The following is a 27,593-nucleotide window of genomic DNA, read 5'->3' on the forward strand; positions in this document are numbered from 1 at the left end:
GGATGACCATAATAGATTTGGATTTGAAAGAAGAAACAAAGAGGAAGAATACATTTGGAAAATGACAGATTTTGACTGGTGTGTGTGACCATCTTTTTCCAAAATGTAAACAACATCTGATAACTGGAGTAGTTTGAAGTTAGTTAAGCAGCAAAATAGGAAGGCAAAGAAAGCAGTGAGCTTACTAAGAGCAAATGAGGTGGAGGAGGATGTATACTGGAAGTGTAAAACAGGTGAAGGAGAAATGTAATTAAGGATTAAAATGAAATGTCCTGCAAAATAAGAGAGATATTAAGAGTACATTGGGGGAATACTATGAGCAACTACTGAAAAGGGGGGCAACTATAAACAGTTAGAAAGGTAGAAAGACCAGTGATGGAGATAAGAAGATTAAAAATTAAGAAGGCACTATATAAGATGAAGGCAGGTAATGCAGCGGATTCATCCATGGTGCAGTGTGAAATGCAAAAGCACAGGAGGACAGGCCACTGAAACTAAAGAGAGGTATGGGATAGGTGAAAGATTCCAGATGACTGGAGAAAGACTGAGCTGGTTCTTCTGTGTAAAGACAAGGGAGATGTACTAGACTGTAGGAACTATAACAGTGTTACTTTAATGTAAAAATGATTAAAAATTCAGAACTAGCAATACACACTGCATTAAGAGCAACTGAGAGGATGGACAGGTTCATTAAGGAAAAGGAATGTATATGCAATGTATATTGTGCGGTAACTTCAGGAGAAGAGTCTAGAGAGATGAAAAGCTAAACTTATGCATTTGTAGATTTGGAAAAGTCCTACAAAGGAACATAACAGATTAAGTATTGTTATTGGCTAAAGATGATGAATGTTCTTCAAATGCTGGTCAACCTGTTTATAATTTATGTATGAGGGATATGATGGCAGTGTCAACTGCATAAGTTAATGTATTTGTAGTTTTATATCAGGGTTTTGATCTTAGCCCTTTCCCCTTTGACATTCTGTTGGATGTGCTTTGTTAAGGGTATCAGGGATGGTGAACTCTGGGAATTACATGCTGATGATCTTGACATCATAGCATAGTGAGAGGCAGAACTGCAGAAAAGGGTATTTGAATGGCTTGGAACAGGACAGGGAGGACTTAAAGTAACTGCTGGAAGAAAAGCTGGTGGTCATAGTTAGTGGCAGTTTGATAGTGAAATTTAAATGTGTGGGGGTCAGTTAAGGGGGAGGGGATTGGGGGTTGAGTGGGTCTTGCAAATAGGAAAAAATAAAGGCAGCATGCAAGAAATGGCATGAGGTGCGACTAAGGGCAATTGGTAAAGAAAAATAAGGGACAGAAGACCAATGAAACCTCAAGAATCTCTGCTCTCCACTGGAGATTCAGATGGCGGAGAGTGTAGGAATGGGTATGAGGAAGATGGGGTTGAGGGAGGTGGATGTGGATATAGGCAAAGATGAAGGCAGCTCGTCAAGGTGGCAGACCCCTAGCAAAGGGATACAAGCCCAGATGAAGAAGAAAAAGATAAAAAAATAAAGATTGACCAACTGAAGAGAACTAAAGGGATAGTCAGGCAATTTAGTTACTACCAAGTAGCATAGTGACTCTTCTTTTCATTGTGAACTTTACATTCTTATATTAACTTGCAGTTTTTTTTTTTTCTATTTTTCCCTAGGTGATTTTATAAGTTGGCAACTTAAAATAAATAACTCACCTGCAATCCTTTTTTTGAACCTGTGGCTAAGTTTCATAATTACATACCCTTTGGTGAATGATATAGAACTGCTCACTTCAAAACAGCTGAATGGAATGTTGTATTTTTAAGTTAAAACGTTATAAAGTAGTAAAATGCGTTTATAAAATTACTTGAAAAAGTAAAGCATGCAAAGCTTTAGGGCTACTCGTTTTAGTATATGGAAGGCTTTAGTGGATGCAAGTTTTTACTTTAAAAAGTATTTCTAACTAGAAGCTCATTCTTGATTGTAATGACTCTGCTGTTAGCATGACTTCTGTTTCCCTATTTCTGCATTTTTATCTATCAGCTGTTCACTTACTTGGATACATGAACTAGCAGTTTTATTATTATTTTACTATATGTATTGAATGAAAATAAAATGAATGGAAAAGTTTGGGTGTAAATGGCAATAAGAAGGCTTACCCTCTGTTATTTACTTTCTGCTGTACTAGATTACTAGAACTGAACTTTCAATATTAAATGATCAAAGAGACAGACTACACTTTGTGAGCTATATTCCTTAAACAGAACTCAAATTCAATACATTTCACAGAAAAAGAAACTCTAACCCATTTAGCTCATTCAGACTCCTCAGTGACAATGAAGGAACTGGAAAATGGGAAGCCTAGTTAAACAAGAATTTCAGAAGCACAAATAAAGTCACTGATTTAACAAGACATGCTGAAATGAAGCTACTTCTACTACTGTTAGAGGACTGACATTTTCAATCACTAATACAGACAGTGCCTTAATACCAATAATCATGGAAGCAGCCCTACTTCAATCTTTATTATTCTTCAGTAGTCTTAAAATGTGTTAACAGAAGTTTTGGTTGTTGCTTTCAAGTACTCACTCATTGAACTTTGGGGAGCACACAATTGCAATGGACTCTTGGAGCATAATTTGATAGGAACAGTGAGTATGTAGATCCACACTGGACAGAAAAGCAGTCTGTGTTGGGTGGGTCTGGAAGATAAAAATATCAGTATCAGACTTATTCTTTTGGTATTTGGTCATCACATTTTGCTGCTTCTAAAAAGTAATCACATAAATGGTTTAAAATTAACGCATTAACGCATATCATACATTAAGAAGCTCTGGTGTCAAAATTGTGATACATGCAACATACATGACCTGAATGTAGCATCCTCTCCCCCATATTAAGAGATATCATTTGCATCATCCAATGATGGGTTCAAAATTTAAAAACAGGCTGAAACATTTACAAGTTCAGATGAAGTCACCCATCAATACAAGCAATTCAATGAAAGCATCCCCTTATTCTAGAAGGATTTAGCAGCCCAGAAACAAAATAAGTTTAACTATGTGGTCAATAACACTCCACACATTCAACATCTTCAAGTGCTGTGCCTTCCAGATCCTTTTTGACCCAATTCTGACACACCCTTTTAGGTGTCTATGGGTTGTGAACAAACTACCCTAAATGCAATAGAAAATCCATTACAGTCAATGGTGAGCCAAAGGACATCACATTGTTCAAAATGAGAGACAGCAAAAATGAAACAAAAATGAGACATTTGATTTTTTTTTTTATCTTGCTTTTTGTAAAGTCAGGGAGCTTTACTAAATGTCTTCCCAATTCTGAGCTGAAAAGATGAAATTGACACTGTTTTTATGGATTGTGAAAAAACAAATTATCCTTAACACAACAGAAAATACATTAATGTCAACTGTGGGTCAAAAATTGATCCAAAAGTCATGGCAAGGTAAATATTTTTTAGAAGATGTACAAACTATGGAATGTTAAACTCTTTTAATGTTAATTAATTTGGGGAAATGTAGGAAGGTCACAAAGTCTGATCTCAAACACAAAAACAGATCAACTTTGACTCAAACACTTTGAGATGACTATAATTATGGAATCAATAGGTCTATTGTGAACTTCATTAAGGTAGGTTGTTATCTACACACAATGGCCAACTCTCTGTAATATTCTCTAAAACTGATATTTTTCAGGCTTCATATGCACTTGTAAATACACGGTTGATATTATGCTGATTAATGTTACTTTCTTTTCTAATTTTATTAATTTTTAAAAGATCCAATAATAAAAAATAATTACAAAATCAGTAGATATACAACATCTTAGTAAAAATGTAAACAGATAGCCTCCTTCCCCACATAAGAGAACCATAAAGAAAATATTTAAAATAAATCTGTCACAAATACTGAGATATAAAATTGTCTAGCAAGCTCAGTTTATATTTTTAAATAAAATACAATATCCTTTCTCCATTATATTATGGTAGGCGAGTTGAGATTTTTCCAGCTAAGCAAGATAAAAACAGCATGCTAACAGCACATAGTAAGTTAGGTAGATTGTTCATTAAATAGGCACAGCTAGACCGTACATGGATTCAACATCATTGTAATTTCGAAACTGATTTTTGAAGAAAGAAGAAGAAGAAAAAAAAACTACCACAATTTCAAGATATCATTTAGATTTTATTGCAACTAGAAAATAATTCATACATTTGATTGTGAGAAGGATTAGTAAAATCAATACTTAACACTGCAGCTTGTCTAATGGATATACACAAACTTTAAACTTTTAAAACTAAGATAAAATGAAAAAAAGAATGATGGTCAAACTGCAGTAGTTATCACAGTATACAGTACATGTCAGAATGACTGAATGACTTACATGGATCCATCCTAATGTGATGAGGTCATACTGGTCCTGGATCAGGAAGAGCTCCTCTTCATTCTCTGTATCACAGTGGTCAGGTCCACCACATTGTTTTGGAATAAGGACATGAGTCACTGTAAACTGATTTCGTGTCTTAAGGAAAAGAAAAGAAAAATGTTATTTCTAAATGAGATTATTAATGACAACATGCAAAGACAAGGTGAGCAAATGCAAACTGATCTAAAGCCATAGTATCTGTAAAAAGTTATTAATCTGAGGAACAATGCAAACATTCCTAAATATGACTAAAAAACTGATAAAGATTTAGTGTTGGACACTTCTACCAAATAATTCCAATTTCAGCAGATATGGTTTAAAGAAATAAATCAAGGAATTTCCATTCTGAGAAGATTAAGAGTCTTGATCATTCAAAGCTGTATTAAGGCATTTTGAATGTCTCAACTTTTAAAAAGAAGCATAACTAGGCCCCAGTGTGAAACAGACTTCTTAGAAAAGGTAGACAGAGTGGTCCCCAAGATGTATTTTTAGTCTGAGGAAATTACCTCAATGTTTTTTGTATTGTATTTACCCCATTTTTTAACCCACTACATGAACAACCTACCCGGAAGGGAGTCTCTCTCTCTCTCTCTGAATTTGCCTTTCCAAGGGCAATTTATAGGATTAGATCAATTTCACTGACTAATGAAACTCAATTGATTGAACAGCTTCTCAGTTGTTAGGCTGCCAGGAGATTGACATATTGTCAGGAAATAGATATTATGTAAAAACTAAGGTAGAGACCTAAAATTAGCAAACAAGAGTGATGGTCCTTGTTTTTTAAAATGTGGACAAAAGACTGTTACAGAAAATTACATTCTTAATTTTTTTCTGTGGGAGCCTATGCCAGGATATTTAAAGGAATACTTAAGCCAAAAATAAATATTCTACTCTCATCATGGGAAAGCAAATAAACTTTTTTTTTTTTTTAAACAGATATTTCAGGTATTGTAGAAATCTACCAAATAGGTGATATGGCCACATACACAGTCTGAGGGTTTCTCTAAATGGATGTCATCCCAAAACTGCTGCTGCATGGCAGCATGAGAACTGGATTTTGCATTCAATGAAAATTGTTTAAACCAAGAATACATTTCTAAAAGTGGATCCTGCCTCCCCTCCCATGTATTATTTTCATGGGTAAGACTCCAAAACATAGCCAAGGCTTGTAAAGTATTCAATTAGGCACCTAAGAGTTACACCTCCACAGTTTGTGGGTAATGTTGTCTACTTGACATTAAATATTAGATGACTGGTGAGCATCAGAGCAGAGATGTAGAGGTTATGTTCCTCTGGGTCTTCTTCATGACCACATGTAGAAGTAATTGTAGCCTGACCTATCTAACATTGAACGAGAGCTGGAGAAATGGTGACACAATCTTGCAAGAATGGTCAATTTATTAGCGGTTCTGTTTAATTATTCTAATCTATGGTTTTGGTATCTGCCAATAGAATGATTTTAAGTATAAAATGCCAAAATTATGATCCTGTACAGAGTTGCAGAGCTTACTGTCAATGACAGAATAAGGAATCTAATGATCTGGGAGGATCATTACTTAAGAGTTCTTGCTACTCATTATCAATACAGCCCAAATGAAGGGCTTTGGGCATCTAGAAAAGGTGCTACCAGAGAGCTTTGACAAAAGGTGTACAAACAACATCCTGGTAGGATGAGATCCAAGGACAAGCCTAGGAAATGTAAGAGTGATTGTACTTCTTTGCTGGCTTTGGAACACCACACTAAGAGTACCTGGAAACTGATCTATCTTTCTTGGCCTATTCTCAAAATGTCGCTCACTAAAAGATATTGTTGGAATTTTAAGTAATATAACTTATTGAGGCATAATGAAGTCAACTCATTAAGTCAGCTTACCAGTTTACCACACAGGATGCCACAAGTCTCCACAGCACGCTCTGTGTTACCTTCAGCCAACTTCAAAAATTTCATACACAAGTCTTGGGGGATCATCATTTGTCGAAGACCATCCACCAGACAACCTGATGAGAGAAACAGACATATACTACAATTGAGAAATGTGCTTATACCCAAGAAACGTTAAAAAATGGAACTAGCCTATTTCACCTCATTGTTACTTTTAATATGTCTAACTAAAAATAAAATTCAAACATTTTGAAAAGAATATAACTTGTTAAAAAATTCTGAAGCAGAGAAACAATACTAATTTCTTTCACATTTCTGTATATAAATTTTCTATAGATTTCTGTGTGTGAAGGGTATCACTAAACTTCCTGCAAATAATAAAAGGTACCCTACTGGATTCTACTTTTGATCCTATGTTCCCCTCTATACAAATGCATTGCTTTTAAGATGAAGTGGTTATAATATTAATTTATAGGCTGATGATACAGTCATGCGTCGATTTATGGCCTACATAGTTGATGCGATTCGGAATTAGGGTCTAGGGCCATAGGAAAACAATAAAGTAATAGTGTTATAGAAATTGCCAAAACCAATCTTAGTAATACATCTTTCATTATTATTATTTCACAGGGACTCATACATTTTCTGACTCTTGGAAAGCACTTTAAGGTTTGATTTGATCAGCACTAATTCTTATGTATTCAGCCCGCACCACATTCTTTACACCAGTGTATCTCAACCTTTATCATCCCACACCCCAGTTTTGCCTCTTTAGGTTCACTGACAACCCACTAGCAGCAAATGCAAAAATCCTCCCCTTTAGTGAAATGAGTTCAATTAGAAACAGGAAAATGCACTGCACAGTGCTGGCGATCACTTAGGCAACCCACCTTAAATCAAGTAATCCAGTAACTTAGAGAACTACTGCTTTAAAGGGTCCTGAAGCTGGAGTTAATAATTAAACTAGAATAACATATATTGTGACTATTAAATAAAATACACTCCAATACAATTAAATTAACTTCCTTGGTGTTAACTCAGAGTTTAAAAAATAATTCTATGTAAATACAGTAAAGCCCAAGTCAGACTCTGGGTGGTGTACTTGACAGTATATTTATTTTTAACAAAACCCAGAATTACCTAGAATTTTTAAACCATACTACACCTTCATTAAAGAATGAAACTATAAGAATACAACTGTCCATAGACTCACTGTCATTTGGGATGATAGACCCTGGCTTCAGAGAACGATCAATTGTGGGTGGAACACCAGCTATATGGGATGGTGTCTGAGGGGACTGTTTAGCTGTTGGACTCTGAGGAAGGGTGGGTTGAGGTGGCTCCTGGACCCCTGGAATTAGGAGATCATCTAAAGGTGGAGCGCTGGGACTGCTGAAATCCTGTACGATCTGGAGTCTTTCTTTCTCCAGCTCTTTACGACGTATCATTTCCTCAAATGCATTGAACTGTTCCTGCTCCTGCTGTCGGCGGCGCATTTCATCAACTCGTTGGCGTTCTGTTTCCAACTCCTTCTGTTTTGCTGTCTCACGAGACAGGGCCTCCTCTTCTCCCCTCTAATTAAGAAAATACAAAGAAATTGTTATGTCCTAAACTGTATGTTCAACCAGTACATCCTGTGGACACTAAATGACATTTAGTTGCAAAATTAACTTTAAAATAAAAGTCACTTCTGCCAGTAAATATATTTTGTTCTAGAGGAAATTTTGGTTGAAGCTTTAAAAAAAAATACAACTTATACAGTTAGTTTTGTCATAATAGATATTCTATGTCAAATGTCAACAATATTTAAGCCCATTCCAAAAACAGAACTGACAACTGCTACATGAGAATATTCTTTCACTCACAATGCACAAAATAATTTGAAGATTACATGAACTAAGAATTTCATCTTTACTCCTAACTATTAGGTGACTATGGCTGGGTATCAGCAATGATGTCTCGATTTAGTATTGAAGTTATCTTGGTTGAATTTGTGTGCACGGATGTATTTGAAGTGCTAGCTTTTTTACAGATTACTTAACCATGCATAGAGAATATTAATTATAATGTGATCAATTTCAGTAACACTTTAATTAAAGTGTGTCTACACAGAGACTTCATAACATATGCATAAGCATGGAATGATATTTAAGAAGCAATACTTGATTAGTAATAAATAGTTAACATCAATATTTAGAAGATCTTTAAAAAAAAACAAAACAATTTTTTCATAGCACTGCACTCATTCAAAATTCACCATAATTTAACTAACATATGTATTGCCACATCAGAGTCCATATATATTTTGGGATCTCCTTGTTTCAATGCAATAATATCTACTTTATAAAACATTTATATCATCTTGTAAATATTATTATAAATTAATCAAATATTGTTTCTTAAATAAAAACTGTTATTCAGTAACTTATTCATGTGTTACGACTCTCCATGTAGACACCCATTCATCTAAACTGTTAGATAAATTTATTCCCCTAATGGACATTTAAAATAATCATAAATGACTCAATATTAAACATACAGTGGGAAGACTTGTGTCTTTCTATAATTCCATACGTTATACATATCTTCAGTTGCTCACTTGTAGCAGTTAAATTAATCAGTCTCGAAAATGTGTCCTCACAGTTTCTCCTCAGACAAAAAGGAAGCATTTTAAAATGAGGATCTAGATCTGATGCATGTTGACAGCATCACTGGATGAATGGAACATAAAAGACAAACAACCAGCCATCATGACTGACAATGCCACTATTATGATCCGTGTGGTACAGCTTATGCAGCTACTTCATGTTGGCTGCTTTGCACAAATGTTCACTTTGGCATCACAGGGAACTCTGAAAATTCCAGCTATTGCACGCTTGCTTAGCTAGGGGAGGCACGTTGCAAACTTTTTCTACCATAGCAGTACAGCTAACCACATGCGTAAAGAGAAGAAACCTTTATTGGATTTGCCAACAAACAAACTTGGGATTGTTGCAGTCACATGATAGAACAGCAGCTTGAAAATGCGAGACAAGTTTTGGAACAATAGACAGCCATCACAGCAGACTGGCATTCAGCGCTTTTGTCTGCAACACATCCTCCACAGTTTTTAATGTAGTGACATGAGAAACTTGGTGATGCTTTGCTTAAAATCTTCATAAAGCCTAGTTACTACAGTATAACTTCACTCATTTGCTTTTTGGTTGGTATAGCACAATGCAGTTCCAAAACCTGTATCATTTGTTGAAAGCACTTGTTTTCAACAACAGTGTATGGTCTCATATTTTTACAGAGATAAAAACTTCTATAGATTCTGTTATTTTTTGGTCACAAAGCAAATTAAACAGAAGCACGGAGGCTCTACTCGTTTGGATGTCGACTGAGATTACGTTTATGGATGACGCCAGGATACATGATTTCTCAGATTTGTTGTGTTACAACAATACTTAACTCTGAGATGCACAGCTTATATATGGCTTTGCTTTTATTCAGTTGTTCTTTACTGATGAACTGGTTGAATCTATTGAAAGTCCAGTCTGATTTAAGTGCAGGCTCTAATTTCAGTTGAGAAGGACACAAGATTTTATGTGTGGCAGTAAAGTGCTTTCCCCATAGAAAGCCTTAACAGGCACATTAGCGACATCTACTAGATTGGATGCCTAAAACAAAGATGAGCAAAAATCTACATATAGTAATTGAGCAGGGTAGAGATACGAAAGATTGATCATGAGACTTTGAGAATCGATATTAACTCGCTTAAACAAAAAATAACAATAAATCGGGAGAATCAATATTTTTACCCAGGCCTAGTGGAGACATAGCACATGTAGTCAACAGTGCTATCTGGTTCAAAAGATAACAAAGAGAAAGGTAAGTAGACATAAATGGCTGAGACTGTAGTCATTAAAAATACTGGTCCTTGGAAAAATGTGGTAGTTTAAATTAAGATTGTGATTGAACTGTTTAGGACAGTGAAGACTACAGTAATTATGAAAAAGATTAAAGATTCAGAGCAAAGAGAAATCATTAGTTAAAAAAAAATAGAAATGTGGTTTCCTATTTACATAAATAGCACATAGTAAAAACAAACCTATGTACTCCAAATGAGCTATGATGCACTTCACCATTAGCTAAGCCAATATCCCCTCAACATTTAAATGCAGCACAATGCAGTGCAACTTTGTCAATGCAGGAGAGAGTGGCTGGCTCCGAGACTAAGGATCTGCGCTGGTATCTGGAAGGTTGTCGGTTTAAATCTGGTTACTGTCAGAAGGTATCCTAAAATGTTGTGCCCTTGAGCAAAGCCCATAGCCTGAAAATTACCCCAGGGTGGTGTACAATGGTTGACCCTGCACTGTCATCCAAAGGTCATGCGAAAAGATGTAAGCAGTCAAAATGCAGGTAGCCTTTTTAAAAGTTGGAACCACTTAAGAATCAAAAGTGTCAAACTGGTTTGGTGGTATACTGCTTTCTGTCAATAAATTCTCACCTTTCTTTCCATATATTCCTCATACTCTTTCATGTATCTTTTCAACAGTGCCTTCTTCAGTTCTTCAGCCTGGGGAAAGGCAATCTCTTTCAGCTTCTACACAAGACAAAAAGCATAAAGAAATATTAATGATTTGTTTCTATTAAGCATAAAATGTACTGAATACACGTGTGCAGATGGAAACCACAAAAAGGTTATTATCAATTCTGGTGACCAATACCATGATTTTATTCAAAGCCACATAAATATTTAGTCTTGGCCACTCTACTACTATATTGCACATACCTAATCTATTGGCACCCTATTATAATTCCTGAAATAGTACTACTTGCACATGGGATGTTCTCACTAATCAAGTAATCAATTACACAAGAGCAGGTCAAGCTAATAAACAGACATTTAATGTACAGACCAAACTGTTTCAGAATGAAAGAAATACCTTCATAGTTTCCTTCTTCTCTGGAATATTCATTTTATAATCGCGATGTTTGGGAAGCTTCTCAATAAAAAGCCTAAACAGTGAAAAGAACAGTGAATTATTGATAAACCACTTACTTTTCAGTGTCACATCACTGTTTTGTGTGTGTAATATAAAGACAGAAGCTACAAAACATTCTAGTTGCACACAAAACTATGTGATGTGCTGTAGGCTGAGGTGTACAAGGCACTGTTGTAATCAAAATCAGGTTAATGGCCGTTTTACTGGCTTAATTCAAATAACAGTTAATGTACAGGGAGCCAATTATCATTTTATAAAGGAATTTTATAAAGGATATTTTTGCATAAAACCTCAATTCAGATCATTCTACATTTAACTGGAACAATTCAGATCTATTCAATCCATGCATTATCTCAGTCATGTCATCATGAACTACAATTCTTCTAACTTGTATACTTCTGCTTATCATTAAAACACTAATGTCTAAAAGCTCATCCTACGTCACAAATTTACTTAAAATCTTACATGCATCTTTCTTAGACATTATTCATGTTTTACTTAAAATATTACATTACAAACACATTTCCCAGTTATTTCTAACCAAAAGGAAATAATGAATGATACAAAATAGGGCAAGCAGAAATTAAAACTTTGAAATCTACTCACGTGATATACTTGTTGTACAAAATAAAGGCATTCTCTGTGTTACCCTCCTCGGCATAGACACGGGCCATGCGAATCATTTCAACACCTGAACGGAAGTATCGTCGTGGAGGCACATCTTCATTTACATCCACAGAACTCCCCATTTTAGTAAGAGCACGTACCCGGTCCTCAGGGGTCAGGCTAACATCACTGTACTCTGGCATTGTCAAAAGATCTTTTTCTTTCACAACCTGCAACAAAAAGGAAAAATATTCATAAAAATGAATAATTTCCAACAGTGTAAGCACAAACTTTACATTATTGACCAAGTCATGTCAAGCAGATTGATTTATTATAAACAATCATTAAATAAGGGTCTAATTTGGGCTCTGAATCAAAGTATTTAATAGAATTCATATTTGTCTTTATTTTCTTACTGGCAATAGCTACAGAATAAAACTAGAATATAAAATATAGTAAGGTGCACAACAGTGTCACATATTTTGATATAAAAATACATGTCTTCACAGTCAATAAGACTAACCTGCTGTACTTTTTTTGTTTTTTTAAATCAAAATAGCTTTCAAAACGCTAGCTATTTACAGTGAAAACACAGAGGGATGAATAAAACTGAATTAGGTGTTCATGAGCAACACAAACTGTACCTGTTATTTCCATGTGATAAATCTTTATTTATGAACAAAAGTCTTTGATTAAAGCCATTTAACTCTAAGAAGGCTAGAAATTTTGCATTATCTGGATGAAAAGGTATTCCTTGCAAAGTCTGATACCATTAATCTAACACTTTACAAATGTATAAAGCATGTCAATCTTAAGAAAAGTCATGTAGTTGAAGAGAACTGACAATTTACTGTATACAGTATCTCACAAAAGTGAGTACACCCCAAGGTTATTATAGTTTTGCCTTTTTATATTAGCTTTTTTTTCTATATTTTTTCTGACCTTACTTGGAAATTCAGTTTAGTTTTAGTTTTCCTTCATTGTGTATTTTTAGTTTTAGTTTAGTTTTTATTTCACAAAGACATTTTATTTATATATATATATTAGTTTCAGTTTTAGTTTTAGTAATTATGGCATGGAGCTTCTATGGAGTTAGTTTTGTGTCACAATCAGAACTATACACTTAACAGATTTGGATATGAGTTTAATGTTAGTGGAAGCTTATTACACTACATGGTTTACAATCTGGTTTTGTTTTTATCTGATAAAAACAAGCATAATCAAAACTAGATACTGAATATGAACAATTTTACACAATTTTATCATTTTTAAAATATTTTCTCACGAAAATCACGGGGGTTTAGGAAGAACAGGGCTCTTAGACTTCCCTCGCTGTATTGAGGGAAACAAAGAAAAACAAGCATGTAGTATCAAGGTTATGGGCAGTGAGACTTGAACAGCCCACCATAGAGGACAGTAAACCCATAATGAGCAGAGTAAGCGCAGGTAATGGGAGTACGGACAGTCATAAAACAACAGAGACAGTGTCTGAGATTAAGAACAATATACAGTGCATCCAGAAAGTATTCACAGCGCATCACTTTTTCCACATTTTGTTATGTTACAGCCTTATTCCAAAATGAATTAAATTCATTATTTTCCCCTCAGAATTCTACACACAACACCCCATAATAACAACGTGAAAAAAGTTTACTTGAGGTTTTTGCAAATTTATTAAAAATAAAAAAAACTGAGAAATCACATGTACATAAGTATTCACAGCCTTTGCTCAACACTTTGTCGATGCACCTTTGGCAGCAATTACAGCCTCAAGTCTTTTTGAATATGATGCCACGAGCTTGGCACACCTATCCTTGGCCAGTTTCACCCATTCCGCTTTGCAGCACCTCTCAAGCTCCAGGTTGGATGGGAAGTGTCGGTGCACAGCCATTTTAAGATCCCTCCAGAGATGTTCAATCGGATTCAAGTCTGGGCTCTGGCTGGGCCACTCAAGGACATTCACAGAGTTGTCCTGAAGCCACTCCTTTGATATCTTGGCTGTGTGCGTAGGGTAGTTGTCCTGCTGAAAGACGAACCATCGCACCAGTCTGAGGTCAAGAGCGCTCTGGAGCATGTCTCTGTACATTGCTGCAGTCATCTTTCCCTTTATCCTGACTAGTCTCCCAGTCCCTGCCGCTGAAAAACATCCCCACAGCATGATGCTGCCACCACCATGCTACACTATAGGGATGGTATTGGCCTGGTGATGAGCAGTGCCTGGTTAACTCCAAACGTGACGCCTGGAATTCACACCAAAGAGTTCAATCTTTGTCTCATCAGACCAGAGAATTTTCTTTCTCATGGTCTGAGAGTCCTTCAGGTGTCTTTTGGCAAACTCCAGGCGGGCTGCCATGTGCCTTTTACTAAGGAGTGGCTTCCGTCTGGCCACTCTACCATACAGGCTTGATTGGTGGATTGCTGCAGAGATGGTTGTCCTTCTGGAAGGTTCTCCTCTCTCCACAGAGGACCTCTGGAGCTCTGACAGAGTGACCATCAGGTTCTTGGTCACCTCCATGACTAAGGCCCTTCTCCCCAGATTGCTCAGTTTAGATGGCCGGCCAGCTCTAGGAAGACTCCTGGTGGTTTTGAACTTCTTCCACTTACGCATGATGGAGGCCACTGTGTTCATTGGGACCTTCAAAGCAGCAGAAATTTTTCTGTAACCTTCCCCAGATTTGTGCCTCAATTCAGCATGAGCAGGAACACTCAAAGTGAATAAAAAAAAATCAAGTGACGGTGAGATACAAAGAAGGCAGATTCACCAGCGTTTGTGTGTCAGCTTTTATCCCTCCAGATCAGAGAATGTCCAGTTCCATTGCCTCAAAACACCACTCACATCTACAGTTATTCCCAGTTTCAAATAAAAACTAACAGTGTCAGATCTCTGGGGGGGTGGTAGTGATTGTGACTGAGAGAATAAAAGTGAAGAAAAAAAGGTAACTTTTACAAGTACTATAAATGTACACCGTCTACTACAGACGCAAACCAAGTGTATGTGTGTACTGTATAATATTAACAATAAGAGCAGCTCACTACTGAAAACGGTAAATATAGGAGTCAGTCGGGATCGAACCGGGAACTCTTGATTACAAGTCAGCAGACCTTACCACTATGCCACAGAAGCTGTTGTATCGTCCGTGAACCTTATGTGAAAGTGTTTATGTGATCTTTGGACTTCAGGCTTCACACATTATATAGTTTATGCCAACATTTTGTCATTTACTACTAAAATATGAAAAATGTTTTTGTTTTAACAATGTGTTTACATAGATTATTATAGAAACGGAACACACATGAAATTAATTTGTTCCAAATAACGATCTATTATTTCCACTCTAAAACTCCAGCACTTCACTCCCAGATAATCAAGGCATGGGCTGGGAGAACTTTGTGCACAATCTGCGGCGGTTGGGGGATGGAATAGCAGGCTGCTTGCTGCTTGTCTTTATCGGCACATTTACAGGACAAAAGACGCTGACAGAGAGGTGCGATGGGATTTAAGGTGGGCCAGATCTACAAGTTTTTTTGTAGGCTCTGGTAATTCTAGTGTTAACTAATAAACTATAAAATAAGGCAACGCTTTAAAAAAGACCATTTAAAATGCAGAATAGCAACTTCAGACTATATCTGCAGCATCCCTAAAGTATTTTCAAGAGATACACTTTAAAATGAAAAAAAAAAGCATTTACTGGAAGCATTTGCCACAATTACCAATGTTTTAACTATTCAAATGTTTCTTTCTCGTTTTATTCCGTAGTTTCGTTTCCATAGTTCAAATTATAATGGCTCTTCGTGAGCTGCATTCCTCAGTGTATTTGAGTAAGACATGTTCTTTCTGGCTGATGTATTCTATCTCCTCAGTTAACTGCTTTGCATGAATACCAATTTCTATTCATTTTTCTTGCTCCCTTAGCAGCTCAAGTTCCTCACTTTTTACTTTCCCTTTCAGGTATTTTTGTGGTTCCAGTTATATCCTATCATTTTGTGGAGAAGATATTAGGGGTTCTCTTGACATCCCATCTTTAATGGGATGACATATATAACTAATATGGTCATATATTAATTCAGCCACTACAATTTCCCACAATTTGTTACAAGACTTCTCAAATGCTTGCTCTCTTTTTCTCTATCTGAAAAATTTACATTGTCTAACCAAGAAAGATGGCTGCACTGTTTGAGAAAAACTGTACAGACAACACCTTTTTAAAATTTTAGCTGGCAAGACTTTGAATGGTTAGTTACTGCAGATAAAAGAAACAGTGTCTACTAATTTTGCAAATTCAGATCAATTCTGCATCTTTCTTGGTAAAAAGTACATTAGTATCTTCTAGCAGTTCCACAGAATGATCTGGAAGGTAAAACCATACATATAAAATAAAATGAACCTAACATTAAACGTAAGGTTTAATTACCAAACCATTTAAATCAAGCAATCAGACAAAGTTTATTCTCTTGTAAAGAGTGCCCACCTGGAAAAAGGCTGCCAGGAGCAAGAAGATAGCCCTTTGCCACCTGGGTGCTGCTCTAAGATCCTGTTACTTTAGTCTATACTTGACCTTTCAGCGTTTCATATTCAAATCTCAAGTATGAAATGTATTTAAATATATTGTATTCAACTGTGGCACGGTGGCGCAGTGGGTAGCGCTGCTGCCTCGCAGTTGGGAGATCTGGGGACCCGGGTTCACTCCCCGGGTCCTCCCTGCGTGGAGTTTGCATGTTCTCCCCGTGTCTGCGTGGGTTTCCTCCGGGCGCTCCGGTTTCCTCCCACAGTCCAAAGACATGCAGGTTAGGTGGATTGGCGATTCTAAATTGGCCCTAGTGTGTGCTTGGTGTGTGGGTGTGTTTGTGTGTGTCCTGTGGTGGGTTGGCACCCTGCCCGGGATTGGTTCCCTGCCTTGTGCCCTGTGTTGGCTGGGATTGGCTCCAGCAGACCCCCGTGACCCTGTGTTCGGATTCAGCGGGTTGGAAAATGGATGGATGGATGGGTATTCAACTGTGGGATAAGAATTATGGTGGCTCAATGTACTGTATATTCCTGTTTGAGAGGCCTGCATCTTGTGTACACAGACTAAAAGTTATTACATGTTCAGGTCATGTAACTAATGTTAAACCTGTGTTTCCCAAACTCGGTCCTAGGGGCACACTGTGGCTGCAGGTTTTTGTTCCAACCAGCTTCTGTTTTTATTGGACTCCTGGGCTAATTAAGTGATGTGTTATTTCCCAACTTCTGTGTTTTGGGAACAATACAGAAATTAGAAAACTAAGTTTGGTAAAAATATATATATATTAAAATGTACCAAGCAGTTATATGGGAATAATATATATTTTTTCTTTTTAACAATATTTTCATCTTGAATTTCATTCTACTTTTCTAGGTGTTCTAATTGTTTAATTAATCCATTATGTACTAATTAGTGGGTCTGATGCTAAAGTAGTTGCAGCCTTTGATTGTTCAGTGTTTGTCAGCGTGTATGCTCTACTCATTTTTAATTGTCATTAATAAGATACAACGAAGGGGAAACACTGCACAGAGAAAGGGCAAAATATAATGAAACCATCAAAAGAGAGTTAAGCATTTAAATCTATAGCAAAAGCAGAAATATTTTTAAATGTCTTATAAATGTAAAAATCATGCTGCTGTGCTTTTCTGAATGAAGAATAAAAGAAAACTAATATCAGCTAATTAATTGAATTCAGTGTTATCAGGTGTTTTCACTAATTAGGAATCTGGTTGGAACAAAACCCTGCAGCCACAGTGTGCCCCCAGGACTGAGGTTGGGAAACACTGTGTTAAGCAAAACGTCACATTTCTATTCATTTATTTTTTTCCCTAATAGTATTTATGTAATACTAAAGAGCTAACGCGTGCTTTGCATTTGACCAAGTATGAGCACAGCACAGTATAAAGCAGTATTAATATACTCACTTTAAGAACCTATGTGAAGTTAGGCATACTGCAGGTCTTGGATGAATGTGGTAAATACTTTTTAAAAGCACAGTCCTTCACAAAGCCAACTAGGAATGCTAGAGATTTCTACCTCCTGCTCTCTTCCTAAATATACAACTGTGTTTATCCTAAGAACAGTCAACTAACTGATGTTTCTATAAGTTGCTAGTTTTTCCCTGAAACATGGAACTACAGTCTTTTGTAAAAGTAAGTACACCCTCATATTTCTATGGTTTTGCATATCAGCATGTAACTTACTGTCATCCTGTGTGGGATGTAAGGTAAATCCTACTTCAGGTGACAAAAATAAAATATAGGGATGCACCGATATGGGAATTTTGGGCCGATGCCGATATCCGATAATGTCTATGTACTTATCTGCCGATGCCGATACTGCTGCCGATATACATATTTATAAGATACAGAGAAAAATTAGACTTGATCTGTCTGGACAAGAATTACAGACAAAGTGAACATTTATTTGTATAACAATTTTGCACACCACATTCAATCATTAAAAACAAATGATATCTGCCACATTTAGCTGGCTACCTGTTGGTTATATGGGTAACAGTTCTACAGGTTTTTGCTTTAAATAACTTTTCTCTTTCTTTTTGATGGAACAAATACAACAAATTCAACAATAATCGAAAAAATGAAAACTGAAAAAAAATGGTAAAATGTACAATTTCAATGAAATAAGCAATACAACTTAAGAATAACAACTTTTGCAGATTATTTACAATCATTAAAATGGCTTCTGCTCAATCACATTTGACTGGCTATCTGATCCTTTGTTTTACAGTCTGCAGTATTAAATAGTTTACCACGTAACATTTTTTCTTTCTTTTTTGATGGAATAAATCTAACCAATCTATAATTTTAAAAATCAGAAAAGCGTACAACAGTAAAGAAATAAGTAACTTTTTTTTTCTGGAGGCTTATCATTCTTTTCTATTTTTTAAGCATGATGGGGAGGTTTTTCTTAACGAACAAGAGCATCTCTACCTTGCCACAGGAAATTCTGTTTCTCTTTTCGTTGATCACATTAGAAGCCAAACTGAATAATCTCTCGCTATCCACGCTAGTACATGGGGCTAACAGGAACTTGCGTGCTACTTTGGCAATGGTAGGAAACCGACTCCAGTTGTTGTTCCAATATTTCAGTGGATTTTCATTCCTCGGGATTGGTGCTTCAGAAAGAAATCCCTGCACCTGCCAAGTAGCATGCATACATATACAATATTATATTCTGTGTCATCTTTCATATCTAAAAGATAGATCTGCATTTTGGCTTTTACCAGGGCTGTCAGATTAAGATTAGAATCCTTACAATAAAAAAAAGTATATGGCATTTGAATTGAATGCATGTCTGTATTGTATTTGCTGTTTTTTGAAACATTTTATTATTAATATTTTTGCTTTTCACTGTAGATCAGGGGTGTCCACACTTTTTCGGCTTGCGAGCTACTTTTAAAATGACCAGATCGAAATGATCTACCTACATTAAAAATTATATATATATATATATATATATATATATATATATATATATATATATACTGAGTATACATTATACATAAAATATATGTTGTCATACCTTGCATAACTGAATAACCCTTATGGCACAATAACAATTCAATACATTTATGGTCACTACAGTACTTGGATTTAATAATATTCACATGGGAAAAGGCTGACTCGCATAAATAAGTAGAGCCGAATAATACAGTCAAGGAGGCAGCACATTTCCTCATTTTTGGGAACTTTTTCTCTGTGAGTAAGTTCCAAAACTGTCCATGAGCCTCAGACTTCAGCTGAATGTGAAAAATGACGGCTGTCCGATTAACGGCGATTTTAGTTCCCTCTCCTTTCTCTTTCTCGGATCGCTTTTCGGAAGGAAGTCAGTTTCGTAGTTTTTATGAACAGTCCGAAAGTGCCTTTCCACATTTTCCTTGTTTGGAATAGCAATGATAGATTGACATATCAGACAAACGCACTTCGATTGTGACATTGTGAGTAAAAAATCCTCTTCCAATTCCACATCCAGCCCATACCCTGCCCAAACAAATTTTTTTTTTAAAAATCCCTTCTTTAGTCGATATAAATTGGAAGGCTAACTAGATCAACAGCCGGAGTTTTGCAGTAGCTCGCGCGTTTGATCGTGAGTGCGGGATGACTAGTGTGTTAGAAGAAAAGAGATCTCAGACTGGCCGCCCTGTATGTCAATCAAGTGGCAGATGCCATAGGGAGGATATATGATAGACTAACGTTTAAAAAAAATTTTTTTTTTTAATGCAACACGATCGACGCATTGGGCATGATCATGATCTGCTTACAAGTTGCTCATTATTGCTTAAGAGACTCAGTTGAAAACAGTGTCTTCCATGAATGTGATTGGCTGTCCCACAAAAAGCAACGCAAAGAGAAGTAAGACACAAACCGCACTGGCACTTTCTAAAGACAACGTTCAAAAGAAAAACAAACAAAATTGTCAGTGATTGCTCAAACAAAGTAAATGCAGTCATTTTTTTTCTTTTTTTCCTAGAGGCCAGAGGACCTTATATCCCTTTGTCTATTTTTTATAGTAAATAAACTGAAGCATTGTGACCCTTTAAGTGTTTTACAAATGAAACAAGTGTATTAAATGTTACACAAAATACTTGAAAGACCTCAACAAAGTATTATAATCAATTATTAGCAGACAGCATTTTTCAAAGTAACAAAAAAATGTAAAACGAGTTTGTTTATTTATGAAACTATTTAGTTAACACGCACCGAACAACAATATGAAGCAAAGAAGCATAGGCTATAGTTGGCTCAGTCGCTTGATGAAAACTAGCAATCTTTAAAATGGTTGTGTTTAACACAGAAGATGCCGACCGTTTAACTAATGACTAATAACAATATGGGTTAACAATTTAGAAATACGCATAGACTGATCCTAAAAACTTACGTGCAAAAACAGATCTGTAAATCCCACAAAAGTGTCCAGCACGTCTTAAGTAACATGAAGCCAAAGTTAGTGCGAGGTAAAACCAACAACTGCTCTTTTTACATTCGATTGCCGTTTTTCTTTCTTGCCTTCCAAGATTTTGTATACATTCGAATTATGTTAGAATAGTGATATTATATCCGACAGCCCATGTTATTTACTTAAAACAATGTTGTAAAGATCTCCACAGAGCTTTTTTTTTTTAACTCACCTCTGTTGTCATCTGGCTGTTTTCCCGAGGCATCAATGTGTTCTCTTCAAGAATTTCGTTGTACATTTCGAAGAGCGTGCAAGCCACTTCGTCATTTCTCTTGGCCCTTTTCTTTTGTGGACCATCTATCTGTGATTCAGTCGTCTGCATTTCGTTCGATGCAAGTTCCACCTGAGCTTGCAACATTTTGAATGGCAGTGATTTTACATCTGCATCGAAATAGCGGTCTTTGTATCTCGGGTCTACAATAGTGGCAACACAGTACGTGGATTCTTTGTAAATCTCAATGAAACGATTGTTTACAGCCTCCAAGAGAGCGCTTTTACTGGTTTTGACTCCGAAGTCAGTATGAGCACTTTTAGTCAACAGTCGTTTTAAGGCATTAATTGAGGGAATAATGTTAGAAGCCAAGGCTTCAGACTGGCAAATTTCTTTTGTCAGTTGTTCAAATGGAGCAAGGAGTGTGATTATGTTCTCGATCAAACCCCACTGATTAGGCGTTAGAGTTGCAGGTAACTCAAAATCGGAGGCATAAGCCCCAAGGGCTCTTTTCAGCTCCAGCAAGCTTTGCAGCATATAGAATGTGCTGCTCCATCTAGTCGAAACATCTTGCTGAAGCATTTTCGGCTGCATACCAAGTTCAGTTTGTATAGTTTTGAGACGCGAGTTGGCTAATTGTGAATGCTTAAAGTGACCGACTATTTTTCTGCCGATCGCTATTGTATCAGAGACACTGCGCTGGGATAGTACGCCATCGTTCACGGCAAGCTGTAAAGTATGAGCCATACATGGCAAACTTGGGATCCCGCATTCCTCCATAGCCTTTGCAATGTTGCGTGCATTGTCTCGTAATACTACATGAACATTCTCTTTGGGTATTTTCCATGTTTCAAACATTCTTTTAAAAGCTACAGAGAGTGCAGCACACGTGTGTGATCCGGAGCATTCTTGGGCGTGCAAGATTGCTTTCTGCAATTCAAACTTGCGGTCGATCCACTGAGCTGTTAAACTAAGCATACTAATAGCACTCATATCAGATGTCCATATATCAGTGGTAAAGCTTATGGCTGTGACATCTTCAGCAAGGAGTGTGTGCACATGACTTTCCACAATTTTATGCGACTCTGGAAGCGCTATGTCCGAAAAATAACGGCGACTGGGTATCTGGTAACGGGGCTCGAGATACTCAAGCAGCCTTCGAAATCCTGTATCTTCGACAACAGAAAATGGCTGATCGTCCAGAGCAATAAATTCCATCACCTTTGCAGTAATTGTTTTAGCTTTAGGGTTGTCTTTATCAAATTTCTTTGATTTTTCAAGTAACTGATCAACACGTTGATTAACAGCAGTTTTTGATTTTGTGCGTGGTGGCACAGGATTCTCCTCTTTTGCTCTGAGGAATTCTGTATATTTGTCGGGATGGCGTGTCTTCAAGTGTGTAATTAAGTTGATGGTATTGAAATTTCGCACTTTGGTCCCTCCACGCAAAACATTAGTCAAACAAGTGTTGCAAATGGCATATTTTATGTCACTCTCACTCACTTTGAAAAACTTCCACACCGCAGACATTTTCGCACAGTAGCCCAGCGTCGCCTAAACGTCCGGCACATCCGGAACACAGTGAATGCGTCATCAATATCGGTTCGAATTATCGGTCCAATTTAGTCATCGGTCCGATGCCGATAAAATTATTTTAACCCATTATCTGCCGATACAAATATAAATCCGATATTATCGTGCATCCCTAATAAAATACATTACAAATTTTCTTTTTTACTCCTAATACAACAACAAAAAAACATTAAATACACATATGACATGGGTGAAAAAGTTAGTACACCCTTACTGCTTCTATATCAGAAGGTAACCAGAGCCAGGTGCTGCTAACCAAGTCATTTTGAAGTGTTTCTTCTTGGATATAAAAATCCAAACTTTCAGCAATTCAGTCTAGAACATTAAGGTTTGTGGTCACACCATGCCATGGAAAAAAAAAACATATGCGACAGTTTTAATCAAGCACTTGTCAATACTTATTACCCTGGGTATATGGCCTTTCCCGTAAAATTTGATGTTCTTCATTCTACAGTTAGACTATATGAATTGTGCATATTCAAAATGTAATATACATTTAAATGTATTCAAAATTCAGATATGAATGATAGCCTTACAAAGTGCTGTGGAAAGTCCTGCACCACTCACTCATCAATAGGAGAAGAAGAGAGTGCAGGAGAGGAGGAGCTACATATGCCATTGGAGGCTGTTAGGAACTGGCATGTCCTGCATGTGTACTGTGTGCTCTGAAAGGACAACAAGCAAAGGCACCAGTATTGAAAACAGAATGACACTCTGGAACGTACGTTGTTATGATCTCACCTTTAAAGAGCATCCAACCATGCAAATTGGAAAGATTTTTGTGATGAAAATAAAATCACAAAAAACTGGGCTGGCAAAGAGGTGTCAGGCTGGGATCGTAAAACAAAAAGATCAAACAAAACCAACTTTCAACAGAAAATCATAAAACAGGAACTGAAGTTAGAGCCAAAAGAACAGACAGTGTGAGAAGCACTTTGCTACTAAGGCAAAGTATCTAGCTATGGACATCACTGCTATATACAATATGGCTGCAAATATCACTGTGAAATAACACAGTAATGTCACTATTCTAATGATGAAAATAACAATATGAAACATACATGTAAAAATTCCTGCAATTATATTAATTATGTGGGTGTTCAACCTTATACAGGGTGACACAGAATAACGGGAATTTTTGAAATGCGTATTGGTAGCCATTAGCAGGTGGTAGCACTGCGGGTTAGTGACATTTAGCAAGTAAACACTCTGCCATTTTAGTAATCATGGATCAGTGGAACGGGCAACAGCGTGCGTTAGCCATAAAAATGTTTTATAAAAACAATGATAGTTTGGAAGCTGCGCAGAGGGAGTTTCGACGTTTTTATAATTTAGGACGTCATGGTGTCGTTCCGTCAAAACACGCGATAAAAGGTTGGATTAATAAGTTTGAAGAGACTGGATCTGCCCTAAAGAAAAAAACCAACAGGACGACCAAGAAGTGCTCGTATGGTGTGGTGTTTCATCACATGGGATTATCGGACCGCATTTTTTCGAAAATGAACAGGGAAACACAATAACTGTCAATGCGGATCGTTACGTGGAGATGTTACAAACTTTCGTTACACCTGAATTGAACAACTTTTCACACGTTCAAGAAACCTGGTTTCAACAGGTTGGAGCGACATCACACACTGCACGGCAATCAATGGAAGCTGTGCGAGAATTGTTCGGTAACCGTGTCATCTCAAGATTCGGTAACATTCCCTGGCCCCCTAGATCGCCAGATTTATCCATTTGTGATTTTTTCTTGTGGGGCTACCTCAAGAATAAAGTGTACACGACTCGACCAAGAACCCTGGATGAGTTAAAACAGAGAATTCGGGATGAAATTCGCAGTATCCCAGCTGAGATGTTGCAGCGGTCAATGAAGAATCTCAACAGCAGATTTCAAGAATGTATTCGTACAGGAGGACGCCATCTAAAAGACGTAATTTTTAAAAAATCATAAATTCTATCAATTTTTCGTAAATGGCAAATTTTAAGGTTTCAATTACTATGAATAAAATTTATTTCTTTTATCACTTCTAGTTTTATTGGATTGTAAAAAAGTTCCCGTTTTTTTGTGTCACCCTGTATTTACTACATAAGAGATCAATTTTATCCCAGAAAGCTAGATTGAAAGGATGTCTGGGAAGTCTGACCAGCTCCTTACAGACAAAGATAAGACAGAGAAACCAAACAAAGAAGGCACATTCACATACAAAAGTATGAAACTGTGCTTAGCCAGTGTGCAGCTTTGAAGCTGTAAACATTCTGAAGTATTTGAAAGCTCCAGCGTACAGGGAAGGAAGCCAAGGGATAACAGAAGAGTTTTCTACAGTGTTTTCTTAGAAGCAAAAGTGGGACAGCCATGACCTCAAAAAAGTAAAGCTAGGAAATGAGTACTGATGATAGCTTTACTAGTAGAAGTAAGTCAGGCCATTGTTAACAGAACATGATGGAGAGAAACAGGGATTTTTTTTAATAGTCAAGCAAAGCGTAACTTGACTGGCTACCCCACCTGAAAGATGGGCACGAATAGGCCCAAGGAGATGGTTCCGTTATTTTGCTCTGGTTATACTTGTATTTGAATGTTCCTTCAAAAATGGACAATTTTGCTATGCTTTGATATACTTGGAGTTATCATTGATACGGAGGACTGCTCCTTGCCACCTTATAATCACACTTTCTTGAATTGAAATCAAAAAAGTATCATTTTAAAATAGGACACTAAACAAACCATCAGAAAAATGTTTAAAATAAAAATAAGTTTAGTAAATATATATTGATCAGCCACAACATTAAAATAACCTGCCCAATACTGTGTAGGTACTCTTTGTGTCACCAAAACAGCTGACAAGCCAAGGCTTGGACTCCACAAGATCTCTGAACATGTCCAGTGATATCTGGCACCAAAACATTAACAGCAGATGATATACTGTATGCACTGTAAGTTGCTGAGGAGGGGCCTCCATGGTTCAGACTTATTTTTCCAGCACATCCTACAGATCCTTGATCGGATTAAGATATGGGGAATATGGAAGCCAAGTCAACACCCTGAACTCTCTGTCACGATTCTCAAACCATTCCTGAACAATTTTTGCAGATTGGCATGGTGCATTATCCTGCTGAAAGAGGCCACTGCCATCAAGGAATACCACTTCCATGGAGAAATGTAGGTGGTGTATGTCAAAGTAACATACACAACAATGCAGAGACCCTAGGATTCCCAGAAGAATATTGACCAGAGCATCACACTGTTTCCGTCAACTTGCATTCTTCCTATCCATCCTGTTTCCATCTCTTTTTGGAAATACACTAACTCAGTCGTCATCACAATTTGGTCCTTTTGAAAGTCACTCAGATTCTATCACATGCCCATTTCTCCTGCTTCCAACATATCACCTTTATGAACTGACTGTTCATTTGCAGCCTAATATATCCTACCCTTGTCGGGTGCCATTGTAACGAGATAATCAAAGTCATCCACTTCACCTGTCAGTAGTTTTAATGTTGTGGCCAATCGGTATAAACAATGGTCTGAATATTTCAGAAATACAGTAAATACGAGGGACATTCAACACATTTCCGAACCTTTTTTAACTATATTTATCAATAATTAAAAAAAAAAAAATTACGTTACTTTTCTACATAGTCACCTTTGTTTGCGATGCAATTTTCCCAGCATCGAACCAAATTTTTAATGCCCAATTACTACTCTTCCCGCCTTTACCGTTTCCAATGAAAATATAAAAGTGTGGAAACATTTTGAACGTTCCTCGTTTAAATATATGTAAATTATGCATTTAGGCCAGAAATATTAGAGGACAATTTCTGGTGCTTTGTATTATATGGCCTGGTTCAAACTTTTTGCTGCTGTAATACATCAGGCAGTATGATTACTCTTAAAAGCAGTGTGCTTTTAGGCGCTAAATAAAAAAATAAATAAATAAATAAAACAAAAATACACATGCAGACACATAAATCCAGGATATCATGCTAGCGAATTGCTAGATACTGTTTATAGCAAAAGATTAAGCAACTTTATGTCAAACCTATCCCTATTATTGTTTGAAATGTTAAACTGGCTACTTAGCACAGAGGAAATGTGTTCTGTTCACATGCACATTTGGTATCTGTATTTAATAAAACTGTATGTAGTTTACAATAATATTTTTTTCAGGAACAAACAGTACATAATATTTAGAAACCCACTCAGTTCAATAGACGCTTGCATTGACCACTGCATCTCCAAGCAGTATGAGCTAAGTAGCAAAACTCAGTCATGAACGGAGTGCCAGTCCAATGCAGACACCATTCCCACAATTTAGAACTTTCCAACATTCTAAACGCACACCTTTAGGCTACAGGATTAAAACCATGGTACCCAGAAAAAAACCCAACAAATGGGACTCAAACCCAGAAAGCTACATCTGTAAGTCAACAACGCTAACCAAACCAATGGCTTATTATCCTGCAGTCTGATATGATACAGGGTTTAACTAGCATTAAAACAAATGCTCCTTTTTTGCTCTGCTTATCATGGACTGTCAGTACTTCAATACAATTAAGAGAGCAAATTCCACAATAAAAAAAGGAATTTTAAAGAAAATTACCTAATGTGTTAAGCATCTAAAAATATGGAAAAAACACAAAAAATCCTTAATTTCTTATGCAAATTACGTGTTAAATTTACAAAGTGCAAAATGAGAGAGGAAATAAAAACAACATATAATTAAAGAATCTGATTAATTAAAGGTAAAAGTGACTTAATGATTGGGAAACTGGTTGGAACAAAAACTTGCAGCCACAGTGGGGCTAGGACTGGACTTGAGAACCACAGGCTTAAGTGAAATAAATAAAACACTTCTGTGTGGTAAAACTTATTAAACAGTAAGATGCGTTAGTGGTTTGTTGGTATAATAACTT

At 36.6% G+C, this 27,593-nt stretch overlaps 1 protein-coding gene across 2 annotated transcripts in view; it reads right to left on the reverse strand.

The window, feature by feature from the left end:
* Positions 1-27,593, reverse strand: part of stambpb (STAM binding protein b) — a 38,597-nt gene that overhangs the window by 5,324 nt on the left and 5,680 nt on the right. For both annotated transcript variants that reach the window (XM_028799232.2, XM_028799240.2), the window contains exons 2-8: positions 11,898-12,127; positions 11,232-11,304; positions 10,793-10,888; positions 7,517-7,877; positions 6,295-6,419; positions 4,380-4,517; positions 2,568-2,680 (exon numbers count right to left, since the gene is read on the reverse strand). In XM_028799232.2, coding sequence (XP_028655065.1) covers positions 2,568-2,680; positions 4,380-4,517; positions 6,295-6,419; positions 7,517-7,877; positions 10,793-10,888; positions 11,232-11,304; positions 11,898-12,100 — 1,109 coding nt within the window. In that variant the 5' untranslated portion in view covers positions 12,101-12,127. The remainder of the gene's footprint in view (positions 1-2,567; positions 2,681-4,379; positions 4,518-6,294; positions 6,420-7,516; positions 7,878-10,792; positions 10,889-11,231; positions 11,305-11,897; positions 12,128-27,593) is intronic.

Source organism: Erpetoichthys calabaricus, chromosome 1, assembly GCF_900747795.2.
Source record: "Erpetoichthys calabaricus chromosome 1, fErpCal1.3, whole genome shotgun sequence".
NCBI lineage: Eukaryota > Metazoa > Chordata > Cladistia > Polypteriformes > Polypteridae > Erpetoichthys > Erpetoichthys calabaricus.